The following is a 19,385-nucleotide window of genomic DNA, read 5'->3' on the forward strand; positions in this document are numbered from 1 at the left end:
ATGATCCCCCACCGGAAGCAAACACCTACAAGAGATCAATGCTTGGTTTTAGGTACCCATTTTGTAATGGGTCCTTTGATGTTAGTAACAAGGGTTTTTGGAACCCAAATAGACCATTCAATGTATTCATGAGGACAACCAACAAATTTGGCATAAACATGCGCATCACTAGCACGGCATAACACATAAGAAGGATTAAAATCGCCGGCTTTGTTGGGAGGGGTGACATTGCCCTTCTTGGCATTGTTCTTCTTCTTCTCCTCGGAGGCACTCTCTCCCTCCTTCACAAAGGTTTGCATGAGAGGAGGATGTCGTTTGGTCTTGTCATTCTTCTTCTTGTTCTTGGAGTCGGGCACTTACCCAACCCCTTCCTTGGCCACAACTCCCTTTTGATTGATCAAGAGATCGTTGAGGTTCTTCTTGACTTGTATGCAAGTCCCAAGACCTCTCTCAAGTTGCCCCTTTAGCTTAGCGTTCTCCTCAACGAGATGCACATGCTCACAACACGGGTTAGTAGCATTTGCATTATCAATTAACATCATACGAGGGAAAGTGGCTTTTTCCTTGGTTAACTTTACTTGAAGTTGATCATGAGACTCTTTGAGGCTAGCATGAGCACCCTTCAAGACCTTGTGAGCCTTGTCAAGTAGATCAAACTCCTCTTTGAGTCTAGCAAGATCAACCTCAAGTTCGGCCTTCTCGGAGTTTAGCACATGAGAAACTATGAGGACATGATCATAATCTTTCTTTAACTTAGCATGATCAACGTTGTGTGACTCCTCAAGATCCAAACGAAGACCACGCTCTTCCTCAAGAGCATTGGAAAGATCCGAAATCTCATCGGCATAGTCATGACTATGCCCTTCCATCTTAGTGATGGTGTCTTCGTGAGCCTCAATCATGTCATTGGCTTCACCAAGTTGTTCCAAGAGAGCAACAAAGTGCTTCTTGGATTTTCCCTTGAGTTTGCCCATAAAGGCCTCAAACTCGTTAGCCTCCACATTAGCTCCCTTAAGTTCATTGATGCTATCCCTCGGAGAAGGATGATTAATGATGGTAGTTTTGATATTGGGGGTTACCTTGTTGGTGGCTTTAGCCATGAGGCACTTGGCGGTGATGCTCTCATTGGGTGAGTCGAAGAGAGACACCCGTGAAGTCGTCGCAATGGCAACGGAGGCCATGGCAACCGACTCATCATCTTCATCATCGTCATCATCCTCATTGTACTCTTCTTGTACAGCCAATGTCTTGGGAGGAGTCTTCTTGGTGAAGTTGTTCTTGTTGGGGAATGACTTGGCCTTGTCCTTTCGGATGAGCTTGCCACCATTGTCTTCCCTCTTCTCATACGGGCATTCCGCAACAAAATGACTCACGTTGCCGCAATTGTAGCAAGTCCTTACACGTTGCTTGCCCCTCGTGCCACTCGAGTTGTTTTTGCTAAAGTTTGGCCTCGAGTTTTTCTTGCTCCAAAATTGCCTTGAAGCAAGTGCCATGTGTTCATGATATGCATACTTCGTATCTTCGGGGTTGCTCTCCTCTTCTTCGTCTTCTTCTTCTTCAACGGTGAGCTTGGCCTTCAATGCAAGGTTAGGCTTCTTTGCCCATTGAGAACAGAGCACCGCAATGTCGGCGGTCTTGTCCAAAATGTTCATGGCCACAAACTCATCCAACACTTCGCTTGAGGTCAAAGTGTGGAAGTCCAGTCTTTGACGAATGACAGAGGACATGGCCTTGTGGTAGGGCATCATTGCCTTGAGGAATTTGCGCTTGATCCAATTGTCATCCGTGTCCTTGCTCCCGTGATCTCGTAGTGAGACTGCGAGTTTGGTTACTCTATGATAAAGCTCACGAGGTTCTTCATCTTCTTTCATAGCAAACTCATCGGCCTCATCTTGCACCACTTCATAGTTGGAGCATTGAATGCTTGCGCTTCCCCGGTAGAGAGAGACAATACAATGCCATGCATCTTTGGCCAAGGCGAAGGGACGAAGATGAGGTAGGTCTTCGGGTGGAATTGCATCTTGAATGATGAAGAGAGCATTCTCATTGAATTGATTATCCGCGGCTTCTCGAGGAGTGAAGTTGCTTGGATCATGCGGATAAAAACCTTCTTCAATGATTCTCCAAAGGTTAGTGTTCACATGATTTAAATGATGTTTAAAGCGGTAAACCCAAGAATCAAAGTCCTCATTTTTCACAATCTTAGGGGGAGGACCGGCATGATTCAAATGAGTAGAAGGAACCGGTCCACCATAAACAAGTGGTGGTTCCACATGAGCAAAGATGCCGGTGCCATTTTTACCACTAGAAGATGGAGCCTTTTCACTACTAGCTTCCCCCTTGTCGGGGATAACATCCGTCACCTTGTTGGTGGGATCACCCACTTTCAATGGTGCGGTGGAAAGTTTAAGCCCCTCAAGAAATTTAGTAAACATGCTTTCAACCTCGGTCGTCATGGAGGTCTTCAATGTCACTAAGGCCACATTGAATTCCTCACGAGAGACCGAGGTTCCCCCATCGCCCGTGGACAAGATCGGATTCACACCGGAGTGTTCCTCCACACCGTCTACGGTATCAACCATACTCTTTGGACGGTAAAGTCCTAAATAAAGAGACGAGGCTCTGATACCAATTGAAAGGATCGATATGGTTGACTAGAGGGGGGGTGAATAGGCAACTACCAATTTTTAACTTTTCTTTATCAAATTAAACTTTGCATCAAAGTAGGTTGTCTAGATGTGCAACTAGGTGAGCAACCTATATGATGCAATACCAACAAGCAAACAAGCAAGCAAGAGAAGTAACACTAAAGAGCTTGCACAAGTAAAGGTAAGAGATAACCAAGAGTGGATCCGGTGAAGACGAGGATGTGTTACCGAAGTTCCTTCCCTTTGAAGGGAAGTACGTCTCCGTTGGAGCGGTGTGGAGGCACGATGCTCCCCAAGAAGCCACTAGGGCCACCGTATTCTCCTCACGCCCTCACACAATGCGAGATGCCGTGATTCCACTATTGGTGCCCTTGAAGGCGGCGACCGAACCTTTACAAACAAGGTTGGGGCAATCTCCACAACTTAATCGGAGGCTCCCAACAAAACCACGAAGCTTCACCACAATGGACTATGGCTCCGTGGTGACCTCAACCGTCTAGGGTGCTCAAACACCCAAGAGTAACAAGATCCGCTAGGGATGAGTGGGGGAATCGAAAATCCCTTGGTGGAAGTGTAGATCGGGGCCTTCTCAACCACTCCCGAGCAAATCAACAAGTTTGATTGGCTAGAGAGATAGATCGGACGAAAATGGAGCTTGGAGCATTTAATGGAGCTTGAGCAATAAATGGAGCTTGGGGGAGGAAGAGGTAGGTTAAAGAGAAGAAGGGGACTCCCTTTTATAGTGGGGGCAACAATCCAACCGTTGCCCCCCACCAACCAGCCCTGCATAGGGCGGTACTACCGCTAAGAGGGGGCGGTACTGTTGGGGAACGTAGTAATTTCAAAAATTTCCTACGCACACGCAAGATCATGGTGATGCATAGCAACGAGAGGGGAGAGTGTTGTCCACGTACCCTCGTAGACCGAAAGCGGAAGCGTTAGCACAACGCGGTTGATGTAGTCGTACATCTTCACGATCCGATCGATCAAGTACCGAACGCACGGCACCTCCGAGTTCTGCACACGTTCAACTCGATGACGTCCCTCGAACTCCGATCCAGCCGAGTGTTGAGGGAGAGTTTCGTCAGCACGACGGCGTGGTGACGATCTTGATGTTCTACCGTCACAGGGCTTCGCCTAAGCACCGCTACAATATTATCGAGGATTATGATGGAAGGGGGCACCGCACACGGCTAAGAAAACGATCACGTGGATCAACTTGTTGTGTCTAGGGGTGCCCCCTGCCCCCGTATATAAAGGAGCAAGGGGAGGAGGCCGGCCGGCCCTATTGGCGCGCCAAGGAGGAGTCCTCCTCCTAGTAGGAGTAGGACTCCTACTAGGAGGGGGAAAGGAAGTGGGGAGGGAGAAGGAAAGGGGGGGCGCCGCCCCCCCCTCTCCTAGTCCAATTCGGACCAGGGGGGAGGAGGCGCGTGGCCCACCCTGGCTGCCCTTCTATCTCTCCACTAAGGCCCATATGGCCCATTACTTCTCCCGGGGGGGTCCGGTAACCCTCCGGTACTCCGGTTTTCTCCGAAATCACCCGGAACACTTCCGGTGTCCGAATATAGTCGTCCAATATATCAATCTTTATGTCTCGACCATTTTGAGACTCCTCGTTATGTTTGTGATCACATCCGGGACTCCGAACTAACTTCGGTACATCAAAACTCATAAACTCATAATATAACTGTCATCGAAACCTTAAGCGTGCGGACCCTACGGGTTCGAGAACAATGTAGACATGACCGAGACATGTCTCCGGTCAATAACCAATAGCGGAACCTGGATGCTCATATTGGCTCCCATATATTCTATGAAGATCTTTATCGGTCAGATCGCATAACAACATACATTGTTCCCTTTGTCATCGGTATGTTACTTTCCCGAGATTCGATCGTCGGTATCTCAATACCTAGTTCAATCTCGTTACCGGCAAGTCTCTTTACTCGTTTCGTAATACATCATCTCGCAAATAACTCATTAGTTGCAATGCTTGCAAGGCTTATGTGATGTGCATTACCGAGAGGGCCCAGAGATACCTCTCTGACAATCGGAGTGACAAATCCTAATCTCGAAATACGCCAACCCAACATTTACCTTTGGAGACACCTGTAGAGCTCCTTTATAATCACCCAGTTACGTTGTGACGTTTGGTAGCACACAAAGTGTTCCTCTGGCAAAGGGAGTTGCATAATCTCATAGTCATAGGAACATGTATAAGTCATGAAGAAAGCAATAGCAACATACTAAACGATCGGGTGCTAAGCTAATGGAATGGGTCATGTCAATCACATCATTCTCCTAATGATGTGATCCCGTTAATCAAATGACAACACATGTCTATGGTTAGGAAACATAACCATCTTCGATTAACGAGCTAGTCAAGTAGAGGCATACTAGTGACGTTTAGTTTGTCTATGTATTCACACAAGTATTATGTTTCCGAATAATACAATTCTAGCATGAATAATAAACATTTATCATGATATAAGGAAATAAAATAATAACATTATTATTGCCTCTAGGGTATATTTCCTTCAGTCTCCCACTTGCACTAGAGTCAATAATCTAGATTACACAGTAATGATTCTAACACCCATGGAGCTTTGGTGCTAATCATGTTTTGCTCGTGGAAGAGGCTTAGTCAATGGGTCTGCAACATTCAGATCCGTATGTATCTTGCAAATCTCTATATCTCCCACCTGGACTAGATCCCGGATGGAATTGAAGCGTCTCTTGATGTGCTTGGTTCTCTTGTGAAATTTGGATTCCTTTGCCAAGGCAATTGCACCAGTATTGTCACAAAAGATTTTCATTGGACCCGATGCACTAGGTATGACACCTAGATCGGATATGAACTCCTTCATCCAGACTCCTTCATTTGTTGCTTCCGAAGCAGCTATGTACTCCGCTTCACATGTAGATCCCGCCACAACGCTTTGTTTAGAACTGCACCAACTGACAGCTCCACCGTTTAATGTAAACACGTATCCGGTTTCCGATTTAGAATCGTCAGGATCAGTGTCAAAGCTTGCATCAACGTAACCATTTATGATGAGCTCTTTGTCACCTCCATATATGAGAAACATATCCTTAGTCCTTTTCAGGTATTTCAGGATGTTCTTGACCGCTGTCCAGTGATCCACTCCTGGATTACTTTGGTACCTCCCTGCTAGACTTATAGCAAGACACACATCAGGTCTGGTACACAGCATTGCATACATGATAGAGCCTATGGGTGAAGCATAGGGAACATCTTTCATTTTCTCTCTATCTTCTGCATTGGTCGGGCATTGAGTCTTACTCAATTTCACACCTTGTAACACAGGCAAGAATCCTTTCTTTGCTTGATCCATTTTGAACTTCTTCAAAATTTTGCCAAGGTATGTGCTTTGTGAAAGTCCAATTAAGCGTCTTGATCTATCTCTATAGATCTTAATGCCCAATATGTAAGCAGCTTCACCGAGGTCTTTCATTGAAAAACTCTTATTCAAGTATCCCTTTATGCTATTCAGAAATTCTATATCATTTTCGATTAGTAATATGTCATCTACATATAATATCAGAAATGCTACAAAGCTCCCACTCACTTTCTTGTAAATACAGGCTTCTCCAAAAGTCTGTACAAAACCAAATGCTTTGATCACACTATCAAAGCGTTTATTCCAACTCCGAGAAGCTTGCACCAGTCCATAAATGGATCGATGGAGCTTGCACACTTTGTTAGCTCCCTTTGGATCGACAAAACCTTCCGGTTGCATCATATACAACTCTTCTTCCAGAAATCCATTCAGGAATGCAGTTTTGACATCCATCTGCCAAATTTCATAATTATAAAATGTGGCAATTGCTAACATGATTCGGACAGACTTAAGCATCGCTACGGGTGAGAAGGTCTCATCATAGTCAATCCCTTGAACTTGTCGAAAACCTTTTGCGATAAGTCTAGCTTTGTAGACAGTAATATTACCGTCAGCGTCAGTCTTCTTCTTGAAGATCCATTTATTCTCAATTGCTGGTCGATCATTGGACAATTCAACCAAAGTCCATACTTTGTTCTCATACATGGATCCCATCTCAGATTTCATGGCTTCAAGCCATTTTGCGGAATCTGGGCTCACCATCGCTTCTCCATAGTTCGTAGGTTCATCATGATCTAGTAGCATGACTTCCAGAACAGGATTACCGTACCACTCTGGTGCGGATCTTACTCTGGTTGATCTACGAGGTTCAGTAGTATCTTGTTCTGAAGTTTCATGATCATCATCATTAGCTTCCTCACTAATTGGTGTAGGTGTCACAGAAACTGGTTTCTGTGATGTACTACTTTCCAATAAGGGAGCAGGTACAGTTACCTCGTCAAGTTCTACTTTCCTCCCACTCACTTCTTTTGAGAGAAACTCCTTCTCTAGAAAGTTTCCGAATTTAGCAACAAAAGTCTTGTCTTCGGATCTGTGATAGAAGGTGTATCCAATAGTTTCCTTTGGATATCCTATGAAGACACATTTCTCCGATTTGGGTTTGAGCTTATCAGGTTGAAGCTTTTTCACATAAGCATCGCAGCCCCAAACTTTCAGAAACGACAACTTTGGTTTCTTGCCAAACCACAGTTCATAAGGCGTCGTCTCAACGGATTTTGATGGTGCCCTATTTAACGTGAATGCGGCCGTCTCTAGAGCATATCCCCAAAACGATAGCGGTAAATCAGTAAGAGACATCATAGATCACACCATATCTAGTAAAGTATGATTACGACGTTCGGACACACCATTACGCTGTGGTGTTCCGGGTGGCGTGAGTTGCAAAACTATTCTGCATTGTTTCAAATGTACACCAAACTCGTAACTCAAATATTCTCCTCCACGATCAGATCATAGGAATTTTATTTTCTTGTTACGATGATTTTCAACTTCACTCTGAAATTCTTTGAACTTTTCAAACGTTTCAGACTTATGTTTCATTAAGTAGATATACCCATATCTGCTTAAGTCATCTGTGAAGGTGAGAAAATAACGATATCCGCCACGAGCCTCAACATTCATCGGACCACATACATCTGTATGTATGATTCCCAACAAATCTGTTGCTCTCTCCATAGTACCGGAGAACGGTGTTTTTGTCATCTTACCCATAAGGCACGGTTCGCAAGTACCAAGCGATTCATAATCAAGTGGTTCCAAAAGTCCATCAGTATGGAGTTTCTTCATGCGCTTTACACCGATATGACCCAAATGGCAGTGCCACAAATAAGTTGCACTATCATTATCAACTCTGCATCTTTTGGCCTCAACATTATGAATATGTGTGTCACTACTATCGAGATTTAATAAGAATAGACCACTCTTTAAGGGTGCATGACCATAAAAGATATTACTCATATAAATAGAACAACCATTATTCTCTGATTTAAATGAATAACCGTCTCGCATCAAACAAGATCCAGATATAATGTTCATGCTTAACGCTGGCACCAAATAACAATTATTTAGGTCTAATACTAATCCCGAAGGTAGATGCAGAGGTAGCGTGCCGACCGTGATCACATCGACTTTGGAACCATTTCCCACGCGCACCGTCACCTCGTCCTTAGCCAATCTTCGCTTAATCCGTAGTCCCTGTTTCGAGTTGCAAATGTTAGCAACAGAACCAGTATCAAATACCCAGGTGCTACTGCGAGCATTAGTAAGGTACACATCAATAACATGTATATCACATATACCTTTGTTCACCTTGCCATCCTTCTTATTCGCCAAATACTTGGGGCAGTTCCGCTTCTAGTGACCAGTCTGCTTGCAGTAGAAGCACTCAGTTTCAGGCTTAGGTCCAGGTTTGGGTTTCTTCTCTTGAGTAGCAACTTTCTTGCTATTCTTTTTGAAGTTCCCCTTCTTTTTTCCTTTGCCCTTTTTCTTGAAACTAGTGGTCTTGTTGACCATCAACACTTGATGCTCCTTCTTGATTTCTACCTCCGCAGCTTTCAGCATTGCGAAGAGCTCGGGAATAGTCTTATTCATCCCTTGCATATTATAGTTCATCACGAAGCTCTTGTAGCTTGGTGGTAGTGATTGGAGAATTCTGTCAATGACGCAATCATCTGGAAGATTAACTCCCAATTGAATCAAGTGATTATTATACCCAGACATTTTGAGTATATGCTCACTGACAGAACTGTTCTCCTCCATCTTGCAGCTATAGAACTTATTGGAGACTTCATATCTCTCAACCCGGGCATTTGCTTGAAATATTAACTTCAACTCCTGGAACATCTCATATGCTCCATGACGTTCAAAACGTCGTTGAAGTCCCGATTCTAAGCCGTAAAGCATGGCACACTGAACTATCGAGTAGTCATCAGCTTTGCTCTGCCAGACGTTCATAACATCTGGTGTTGCTCCAGCAGCAGGCCTGGCACCCAGCGGTGCTTCCAGGACGTAATTCTTCTGTGCAGCAATGAGGATAATCCTCAAGTTATGGACCCAGTCCGTGTAATTGCTACCATCATCTCTCAATTTGCTTTCTCAAGGAACACATTAAAATTCAACGGAACAACAGCACGAGCCATCTATCTACAATCAAACATAAACAAGCAAGATACTATCAGGTACTAAGTTCATGATAAATTTAGGTTCAATTAATCATATTACTAAAGAACTCCCACTTAGATAGACATCCCTCTAATCCTCTAAGTGATTACGTGATCCAAATCGACTAAACCATGTCCGATCATCACGTGAGATGGAGTAGTTTCATTGGTGAACATCACTATGTTGATCATATCTACTATATGATTCATGCTCGACCTTTTGGTCTCCATGTTCCGAGGCCATATCTGTATATGCTTGGCTCATCAAGTATAACCTGAGTATTCTGCGTGTGCAACTGTTTTGCACCCGTTGTATTTGAACGTAGAGCCTATCACACCCGATCATCACGTGGTGTCTCAGCACGAAGAATTTTCGCAACGGTGCATACTCAGGGAGAACACTTCTTGATAATTAGTGAGAGATCATCTTAAAATGCTACCGTCAAACAAAGCAAGATAAGATGCATAAAAGATAAACATCACATGCAATCAATATAAGTGATATGATATGGCCATCATCATCTTGTGCTTGTGATCTCCATCTTCGAAGCACCTTCATGATCACCATCGTCACCGGCGTGACACCTTGATCACCATCGTAGCATCGTTGTCGTCTCGCCAATCTTATGCTTCCACGACTATCGCTACCGCTTAGTGATAAAGTAAAGCATTACAGCGCAATTGCATTGCATACAATAAAGCGACAACCATATGGCTCCTGCCAGTTGCCGATAACTTGGTTACAAAACATGATCATCTCATACAATAAAATTTAGCATCATGTCTTGACCATATCACATCACAACATGCCCTGCAAAAACAAGTTAGACGTCCTCTACTTTGTTGTTGCAAGTTTTACGTGGCTGCTACGGGCTTAAGTAAGAACCAATCTTACCTACGCATCAAAACCACAACGACAGTTTGTCAAGTTGGTGCTGTTTTAACCTTCGCAAGGACCGGGCGTAGCCACACTCGGTTCAACTAAAGTTGGAGAAACTGACACCCGCTAGCCACCTTTGTGCAAAGCACGTCGGGAGAACCGGTCTCGCGTAAGCGTACGCGTAATGTCGGTCCGGGCCGCTTCGTCCAACAATACAGCCGAACCAAAGTATGACATGATGGTAAGCAGTATGACTTATATCGCCCACAACTCACTTGTGTTCTACTCATGCATATAACATCAACACATAAAACATAGGCTTGGATGCCACTGTTGGGGAACGTAGTAATTTCAAAAATTTCCTACGCACACGCAAGATCATGGTGATGCATAGCAACGAGAGGGGAGAGTGTTGTCCACGTACCCTCGTAGACCAAAAGCGGAAGCGTTAGCACAACGCGGTTGATGTAGTCGTACGTCTTCACGAACCGACCGATCAAGTACCGAACGCACGGCACCTCCGAGTTCTGCACACGTTCAACTCGATGACGTCCCTCGAACTCCGATCCAGCCGAGTGTTGAGGGAGACATCAGCACGACGGCGTGGTGATGATCTTGATGTTCTACCGTCGCAGGGCTTCGCCTAAGCACCGCTACAATATTATCGAGGATTATGGTGGAAGGGGGCACCGCACACGGCTAAGAAAACGATCACGTGGATCAACTTGTTGTGTCTAGGGGTGCTCCCTGCCCCCGTATATAAAGGAGCAAGGGGAGGAGGCCGGCCGGCCCTATTGGCGCGCCAAGGAGGAGTCCTCCTCCTAGTAGGAGTAGGACTCCTACTAGGAGGGGGAAAGGAAATGGGGAGGGAGAAGGAAAGGGGGGGCGTCGCCCCCCCCCCCTCTCCTAGTCCAATTCGGACCAGGGGGAGGAGGCGCGCGGCCCACCCTGGCTGCCCTTCTCTCTCTCCACTAAGGCCCATATGGCCCATTACTTCTCCCGGGGGGGTTCCGGTAACCCTCTGGTACTCCGGTTTTCTCCGAAATCACCCGGAACACTTCCGGTGTCCGAATATAGCCGTCCAATATATCAATATTTATGTCTCGACCATTTCGAGACTCCTCGTTATGTCCGTGATCACATCCGGGACTCCGAACTAACTTCAGTACATCAAAACTCATAAACTCATAATATAACTGTCATCGAAACCTTAAGCGTGCGGACCCTACGGGTTCGAGAACAATGTAGACATGACCGAGACATGTCTCCGGTCAATAACCAATAGCGGAACCTGGATGCTCATATTGGCTCCCACATATTCTACGAAGATCTTTATCGGTCAGACCGCATAACAACATACGTTGTTCCCTTTGTCATCGGTATGTTACTTGCCCGAGATTCGATCATCGGTATCTCAATACCTAGTTCAATCTCGTTACCGGCAAGTCTCTTTACTCGTTTCGTAATACACCATCTCGCAACTAACTCATTAGTTGCAATGCTTGCAAGGCTTATGTGATGTGCATTACCGAGAGGGCCCAGATATACCTCTCCGACAATCGGAGTGACAAATCCTAATCTCGAAATACGCCAACCCAACATTTACCTTTGGAGACACCTGTAGAGCTCCTTTATAATCACCCAGTTACGTTGTGACGTTTGGTAGCACACAAAGTGTTCCTCCAGCAAACGGGAGTTGCATAATCTCATAGTCATAGGAACATGTATAAGTCATGAAGAAAGCAATAGCAACATACTAAACGATCGGGTGCTAAGCTAATGGAATGGGTCGTGTCAATCACATCATTCTCCTAATAATGTGATCCCGTTAATCAAATGACAACACATGTCTATGGTTAGGAAACATAACCATCTTTGATTAACGAGCTAGTCAAGTAGAGGCATACTAGTGACATTTAGTTTGTCTATGTATTCACAAAAGTATTATGTTTCCGAATAATACAATTCTAGCATGAATAATAAACATTTATCATGATATAAGGAAATAAAATAATAACATTATTATTGCCTCTAGGGCATATTTCCTTCAGGTACTACCGCGAGGTCAGTGGTACTGCCGCACCAGCCAGCGGCACTGCCGCGCAGAGGAGACTAGTAGGGAATAGGACCCAACGCGGTACTACCGCGGTGGTAGGGGCGGTACTACCGCTCCTGAAACGGTACTACCGCCTCTACAACCGCAACTAGTGCCGCAAAACCTGACACGATAAAAAGACCCCTCGAGTCGAGGCGGTAGGAGCCAGGCAGCCCAGCGGTACTACGACAGCGGGGTCATGGGCGGTACTACCGCTGTGGAGCGGTACTGCCGCTTGTGACCCTTCGGCAGTACTACCGCTGGTAGTGCGGTACTACCACTGGGACACTGAAGAGATAGAGAGAATCTCTCCAATGAGGCTGAGGACGAGGCGGTGGTGCCAGGCACCCCAGCGGTACTACTGCTGTGGAGACAAGGGCGGTACTACCGCTGTGGAGCGGTACTGCCGCTTGTGTCTCCTCAGCGGTACTACGGCTGGGTTGCGCGGTACTACCGCTGGGACCCAGACAGGACAAGGAAAAGTGGAGAGACCTCTTCAAAGGAATGGACAAGCTCGGAGGGTGAGAAGCTGATGTGTACGTGTTGATTCCACCCATGCAAAACCCCAGCGGACCCCCTCTTGATAGTACGGTGCCCTCTACGCAACTAGTCCACCGAGAGAGAAACGAAAGAGCTACACCGTCTTGAAGGACACTCCGAAGGGAAGGAAACGTTTCGTGCCAGGGGTGAATCTGTGAACTATTCAAAGCACATGATTAGTCCGCAAACATGTTGTCATCAATCACCAAAACTACCTTGAGAGAGATATGCCAAATCCGTGTCATGGTCATCCGTTAACACGGGACGTGTTCGGATCCCCTCCAACCACTAACTCGACAAACTCCATAGATAATTTTGATCGGAACGCTTGGGCTCCACGAAACTGGAAGTGCAAAAAATTAGGAGCTCGGTCGGCCTAGCTCCATTGATTGGAAAATTTGGAGTTCGCCCAATTTACGACAACTTGCCACCGCCGAACATACCGACTCGTTGCCCCTCCCCCCCCCCTTGTCGAAAAAAGAACCTACCGTTGCACGAGCGATCCCGCTCGAATTGGTACACTCCCACCCTCAAAATGATGCACTGACTGACCCGAATTGGGTTGTCTCCAGCTGGCCCAATCTGCTTTGAATAGTCCACAACCCTCCCAACTAGGCTGCATCGTTGGTAGAAGTTGCCGATTAAGGATGGCAATTTTACCCATGGACATGGATATCCATGGATATCCGACCCAAATGGACAGGGTCTGGATATGCTTTTGTGTCCATGGACGCCGCCCAAACCCGACCCGATTGCTCGTGGGTAGGGCATGGATATAATCTTGTACCCGTGGATATATACAAACCCAACCCGATAGTGTGACTTAATGGGCCAAAATCTGCTATCCCTACCCCACGGTCACATGTCCCACTGCAATTTTACACTTTGTTATCTAAAACATGTAAAAGAAATTGCACAATCTCCGTCATAACTTTTATTAGTTGACATTCAATCCCCTCTGTAACATACTCCAATGCCCCTTCCCTTATTTTTATCTCCTTGTTAAATGACTCGTCATTCACAACTATTAGAAAAATACTAAATGATCTTAGCTTGTTAGTGGATGTTGATTTACCATAAGTTGATGTTTAGCATAAGTGAGGCCTAGTCTGCCACAAGGTGAAGAATGGAGGAGCTTATGTTAACACTGTGTTATGTGTAATTTATATGTCTTGAGAGGACCCAATGGATATCCAGTGGGTATGGATATCCATCGGGTTTGGACATGACATGATTTATCACCCATGGATTTTTTTCGTGGATGGACAAAGACTGTCTTCATGGATATGGATATGGATTTAATATTGTTCAACCCGACCCAAACCCGACCCATTGCCATCCTTATTGCCGATGTAACCGAATGGATCTGAGATTGTTACCTAGAGCTAGAAACCACAAAGAAAAGCTGGATTTGTGGAGTTCTATTGAGCTAGTGTGCATTTTCTGCAATATGCTTACAGTTATAACTTATACTAGTCACTTATAGGTACATAATCAAGTTTAATACCTATTCAGTCCTATATATCTAAGAGAGTCATCCTATAATCAAATAAAATAAGTCACATGGATTTTCATTTTGTTTCTCATGTTATCAACTTTAATTTTCGTCAATCAATTGCCGCATCAACGCGCAGGGTATCCTCTAGTTCTATATAAATACAGAACACCGTTGCAACATATCCCAAGGAGATATACTAACAATGTATATCTGAATACGCGGAATTAAGTTGCACACTGGAAGAGATTGACATTGATTACACGCATATGCAATGCATTGAACACATGTAAATGATTCTAATGGAGCCACCTATCCGCCTCTTGCGTCGATCATGACACACACTTGCCATGTGGCCCGATGGGCCCCATGCCTTATCCCTTTTCACGGCATGTCGCTCTCGTCCATCCATGCAGTCTCGCACCGCTATCTCTTCCTCTTCTCCTTTTTTTTGTCTCCCTCTCTTGCTCCTGTTGCTCACTCCCCGACCAAAGTTGTGTGTCATGCACTATAGGCCACCGAATCACCACGTGATGGAAATTGACGCCCACTGTTGCAAGCGATGGGGCCAAGTGCTACTAGGACAACCATCGCGCTACTGCAAGACGCCCGTCAATGCTGCAAGGGTTGTCTGTGACGAGCTGGCACATTTGACATCTATTCTGCGATCGGCGACAGGTGATGCTACCAACCGTCTGTTGTTTGGACGATGTTGCAAGGTGGCAACAAGGATGCTACGATGATGGACAACAATGTTGTGGCCGGCTATGCACAATGCTATGAGCCCAAGCGTGTGTAGTTGCGACTATGTTGCAAGGCGAACCACACTACTGCTAGCTAGGCGGAGACGATGACGCTACGATGGTGGACAACAATGTTGTGGCCTGCTATGCACAATGCTTTGAGCCCAAGCGCGCGCTGCTACGGCAATGCTGCAAGGTGAACACCACCACTACTAGCTAGGTGGTGATGCTATGAACGACACCACCAATGTTGTGACGTATTCAGCGACACTACAGGCGAATGGAGCGGTGTGCAAGGCGGAGCGGCACTAGTGTCGAGTGTCCTCTTGCCCGAGTCATGTTGTGAGTCGTCGGTGGCTGCTGTCCTTACAAGAGCTCGGTGCCGCGTAGTGATGAGGGCCAAGCTAAGCATTGTGTTGTGACGGTGAGCGGAGCCGTGTGCTTTGTGTGACGGGCAGGGGGTGAGAGGGGATTTTCCGTATGTTCGTTGTGAAGCGAGGAGACCGGGATGAGGGACTCACGAATCAAACGGTGCTAGGCTGCTTGATCCAACACCGGGCGGGACAACCAACCCAATCCAGTGACCTGATCGGCCCACCAACACCTAGCATTGTCACATGACACAAAACTAAAACTATTCACATTGATGATGAAATTGGGACGATTTTCCTTTCAATATGGTAGGAGGGCAATGGGCCACTGCAGAGCATGATGGACAAGAACAGTGGTTGTCAAGAATATGTTTTTTCAGATTAAGAAGTTGTGAAGAATGATTATTATCATTATCTTGAGGCTATTTTTCTTTATTTTAGGTCTTATTTTTATTGATGGAAACAACGATTTATTTGTATAAATATGTATGATGCTATAACAAGTGGCCATTTAAGTTTTTTGGTTTCAAAATACTGACAATAAGCAGCCTGGAAAAGCGAAAAAAAGTTAGTACAGCATCATAAGTAACAGGGCAGATGTAGAGGCAGTTCATCCATGATTCATACATTGTGAGAGCTGGCCAGTGCAGCAGAGGCAAACCACTGCATCTGCAAGATACTGTTTGGCGTTTGCATTTCATAGCAGTTGGCAACCACTCCCACAAAGCCCAAACCCAAACCACAACCCTCCCAACCTCTGCACAAACTTCTCCACTCCATGATCGCCTCTCACTCATTCACACCATATCCAACTCATCCCAGCAGGCAGCAGGACGTCTCTGCCTCTATAAAATCCGCCGCTGCCACCGCAACCCAATCAAATCAAACACAAGCACCTCTCATCTCATAAACCCCATCAAGAAACCCCGCCTTCTCCTCTCCTCCCGCGTCCGACGATCCTCACGCAAGCACCGAACATGAGCACCAGCGAGGCCGCCACTGTCATCCCCGTTTACGACGTCGCCCCCGGCCAGGGCGCGCCCTCCAAGGCCCCCGCGGCCGCGCCCCCGTCTGCCGCGGCGGCCGCTCCTGCAGCTGCGGCCACGACGACAACCCCGCGCAAGTTCCCCATGCGGTTCTTCCGGCGGAGCGACCGCGGCAGCCGGTGCATGGCGTTCCTCGACTTCCTGCTGAGGATCGCGGCGTTCGGGCCCGCGCTCGCGGCGGCCATCGCGACCGGCACGTCCGACGAGACGCTCTCCGTCTTCACCGAGTTCTTCCAGTTCCGCGCCCGTTTCGACGACTTCCCGGCCTTCCTGTCAGTGCCCAATCCCATCATCGATCGTTCGAATTAAGTTAATGGCGAATGCCGCGCCTCATGTATTATTTCTTGCAGGTTCCTCATGGTGGCGAGCGCGATCGCCGCGGGGTACCTGCTGTTATCCCTCCCGTTCTCCGCCGTCGTCGTGCTGCGGCCTCAAACCACCGTCCTCAGGCTTCTCTTGCTCGTCTGCGACACGGTAACAACTGACAAGCCCTTTTCTTTCTTCCCCACTCGCTCCAACGGCGCCACGCACATCATGCACGTGACAGGGTGGTTAACCACTGCGATCATGCAGATCATGCTCGGGCTGCTGACGGCGGGGGCAGCGGCGGCGGCGGCCATCGTGGACCTGGCGCACAGCGGGAACGAGCGTGCCAACTGGGTGCCCATCTGCATGCAGTTCCACGGCTTCTGCCGGCGCACGAGCGGCGCCGTCGTGGCCTCCTTCCTCTCCGTCTTCATCTTCGTGCTCCTCGTCGTCCTCGCCGCCTTCTCCATCAGGAAGCGCTGAAACCAGCCTTGCTCCGGCCAGCAGTCCAGCTGCGGCAACCCCGGGCTTTGTTTAATTAACCGTGCCTGTGTTTTTAAATGTTGCATGCATCCTCAGTTTCCTTTCTGCATTTGTGTAATTCTGCGCATTGGCGAGTAAGTGGCAGTGCACCTGTTAATCTGTACTTGTATTTGTGTTGCTTGGTAATACAAGGTCGTCAGCGATCAACGTGTTCCGAAATGCTCAACTTTTTACTCAACTGACCGATTTCTTTTATGAATGGGTGTGGCTAGGTCTCAGTTGACTGCGACTCAAGTGACATAATATATAGAAATAATTGATTTTATGCCCCTAGTTGGGTCACACTCGGCAGGTTTACCCCTAGTTTCTGAAAATAATTGTTTCCGCCCAAACCACTTTGCTCGTTTATGTTTTTGCCCTTTGACCGTTTGACAGCCACTTTAAAAACTTCATAACAAATTCATACTAACTTAGAAAAACGTGAATAAGATATCAAAATGTTTAGAAAAACATCATCTATATGTGCATCTCATTTGCATTCATGACAAAAGTGTTGGAAAGTCTCTATCTCAGTTTGAACTCATATGATCTCAGCATGAACAGTAAAATCCTAAAAAAATGTAAAAAATTCTAAAAAAGTTGGTGGCAAACATTGACCAATGTTGTGAGTGTTTGTCAAGTTTCATAAGGTAATGACATTCGTGGAAGTTGTAGCAAAAAAATAAGAAACAAAACTGATGCTTCACAACAAAAGCATTTTGGAGTGCTAATTTTATTTTTTTGCCATGACTTCCATGAATGGCAGTCCCTAAATGTCAGTTAGCTCAAAAGAGAATGTCAAGTAGCTCTTAAACTTTTTTTGAGCGAAAGAGAAAAAGTTTAAGCCCCTCAAAAAAAAGGTTAGGGGTGGAGGAAACGGTAGCTCCTATCGGTAGCACCTATTGGAAACGGTAGATTTGAAACAAATAATGTGAACAAAATTTTAAATTGAAAAACAGTTTTGAAAAACACAAACAATGTTTGGAATTTTGAACATTGTTTGAGAAACACGAACAAAAATTGTAAATATGTTTTTTTATTCCAAACATTTTTTTGGACAACATTTGTAAATCTGAATTATTTTTTGAAAATTGTGAAAAACCAAATACATATTGTTTTTTAAAAATGTGGATAAAAAACAAATTACGATTTTTTTAAGTTTCAAATAAATTATGAATAATTGAACATTTAAAAAAAGAGACCAATTTTTGAATTTCCAAACATTTTCCTAAAATGCGAAAAAATAATTGGAATTTTCAATCAATTTTTTACATAAACGGAACAATTTTTTAATTTCTATTTTTTGATGATTTGGCTTTTTAAAGTTTTTTAATTTATGAAAAAGGAGAAAGATAAAAATGATAAGAAAAAACCCAGAAATCTATAAAATAAAATAAAAGATCCACAAACCTTCTAGAAGGTTCCCAAAACATGAACGAGAAAGTTTTGTGTACAGTTTCGGCGGCACTTTGCCGCAACATGCAGCAACTAGGAAATTTCGGAGAGAAGTGCCAGAAGAGTTTGGGCTTACTTACAGATTGACTGGAACTGATATGATGCACATTGCTAGGCAAGCTAGGTTGGATTTCCAGGCAAACGAAAAACCGACGAACGAGGCGACACGGGCCGACCCACTTCCTGAAAGCAGCCGGTTTTGGGAACCTTCTAGTAGGTTCCCTGAACCGTTTTTTTATTTGGCCGGTTTTTCTTTTTTTTCTATTTTTTTCTTTCTTTCTGTTTCTGTTTTTTCTGTGTCCTTTTCTTTTTCTTTCATTTGATCATTTTTCGTTTTTATTTTTATATTTTGTTTCAAGAAAAAAAATTGAAATCCAAATTTTTGTTCGTGATGTCAAAAAAAGTTCACGGATTCATTTTTTCACTTTTTAAAATTTAGTTCACAATTTAAAATAGTTCAGCATATATCACAAAATGTTCAACGTGTATTTAAATGTTTGTTTAGCGTATATCACAAAATTGTTTACTGTGTAGTCAAAAATTGTTTAGAGTATATTACAAAAATGTTTAATCTACATTTAAAATGTGTTCATCATATATCACTAAAATGTTTAATATGTTTTAAATATTATTGAGCATATATCACAAAATGTTCATTCTGTAGTTAAAAATTGTTCAGCATATATATTACAAAAATGTTTGAT

General features: G+C 45.1%; 1 protein-coding gene across 1 annotated transcript; it reads left to right on the plus strand.

The window, feature by feature from the left end:
• The first annotated feature begins 16,222 nt into the window (after positions 1-16,222).
• On the plus strand, positions 16,223-17,413 carry LOC125533771 (casparian strip membrane protein 1). Its single transcript, XM_048697128.1, has 3 exons — positions 16,223-16,670; positions 16,749-16,872; positions 16,972-17,413. The coding sequence occupies exons 1-3, from the start codon at positions 16,330-16,332 to the stop codon at positions 17,185-17,187; spliced, it is 681 nt and encodes a 226-aa protein (XP_048553085.1). The 5' UTR covers positions 16,223-16,329; the 3' UTR covers positions 17,188-17,413.
• Positions 17,414-19,385: the final 1,972 nt, after the last annotated feature.

The sequence above is a fragment of the Triticum urartu genome, chromosome 2 (genome assembly GCF_003073215.2).
Source record: "Triticum urartu cultivar G1812 chromosome 2, Tu2.1, whole genome shotgun sequence".
Classification (NCBI taxonomy): Eukaryota; Viridiplantae; Streptophyta; class Magnoliopsida; order Poales; family Poaceae; genus Triticum; species Triticum urartu.

Coding starts and splice junctions, on each gene's coding strand:
- LOC125533771 (XM_048697128.1), top strand. CDS start 16,330: ATGAGCACCAGCGAGGCCGCCACTGTCATCCCCGTTTACGACGTCGCC. Junction 16,671..16,748: donor GACGACTTCCCGGCCTTCCT/GTCAGTGCCCAA, acceptor TATTTCTTGCAG/GTTCCTCATGGTGGCGAGCG. Junction 16,873..16,971: donor TCTTGCTCGTCTGCGACACG/GTAACAACTGAC, acceptor GCGATCATGCAG/ATCATGCTCGGGCTGCTGAC.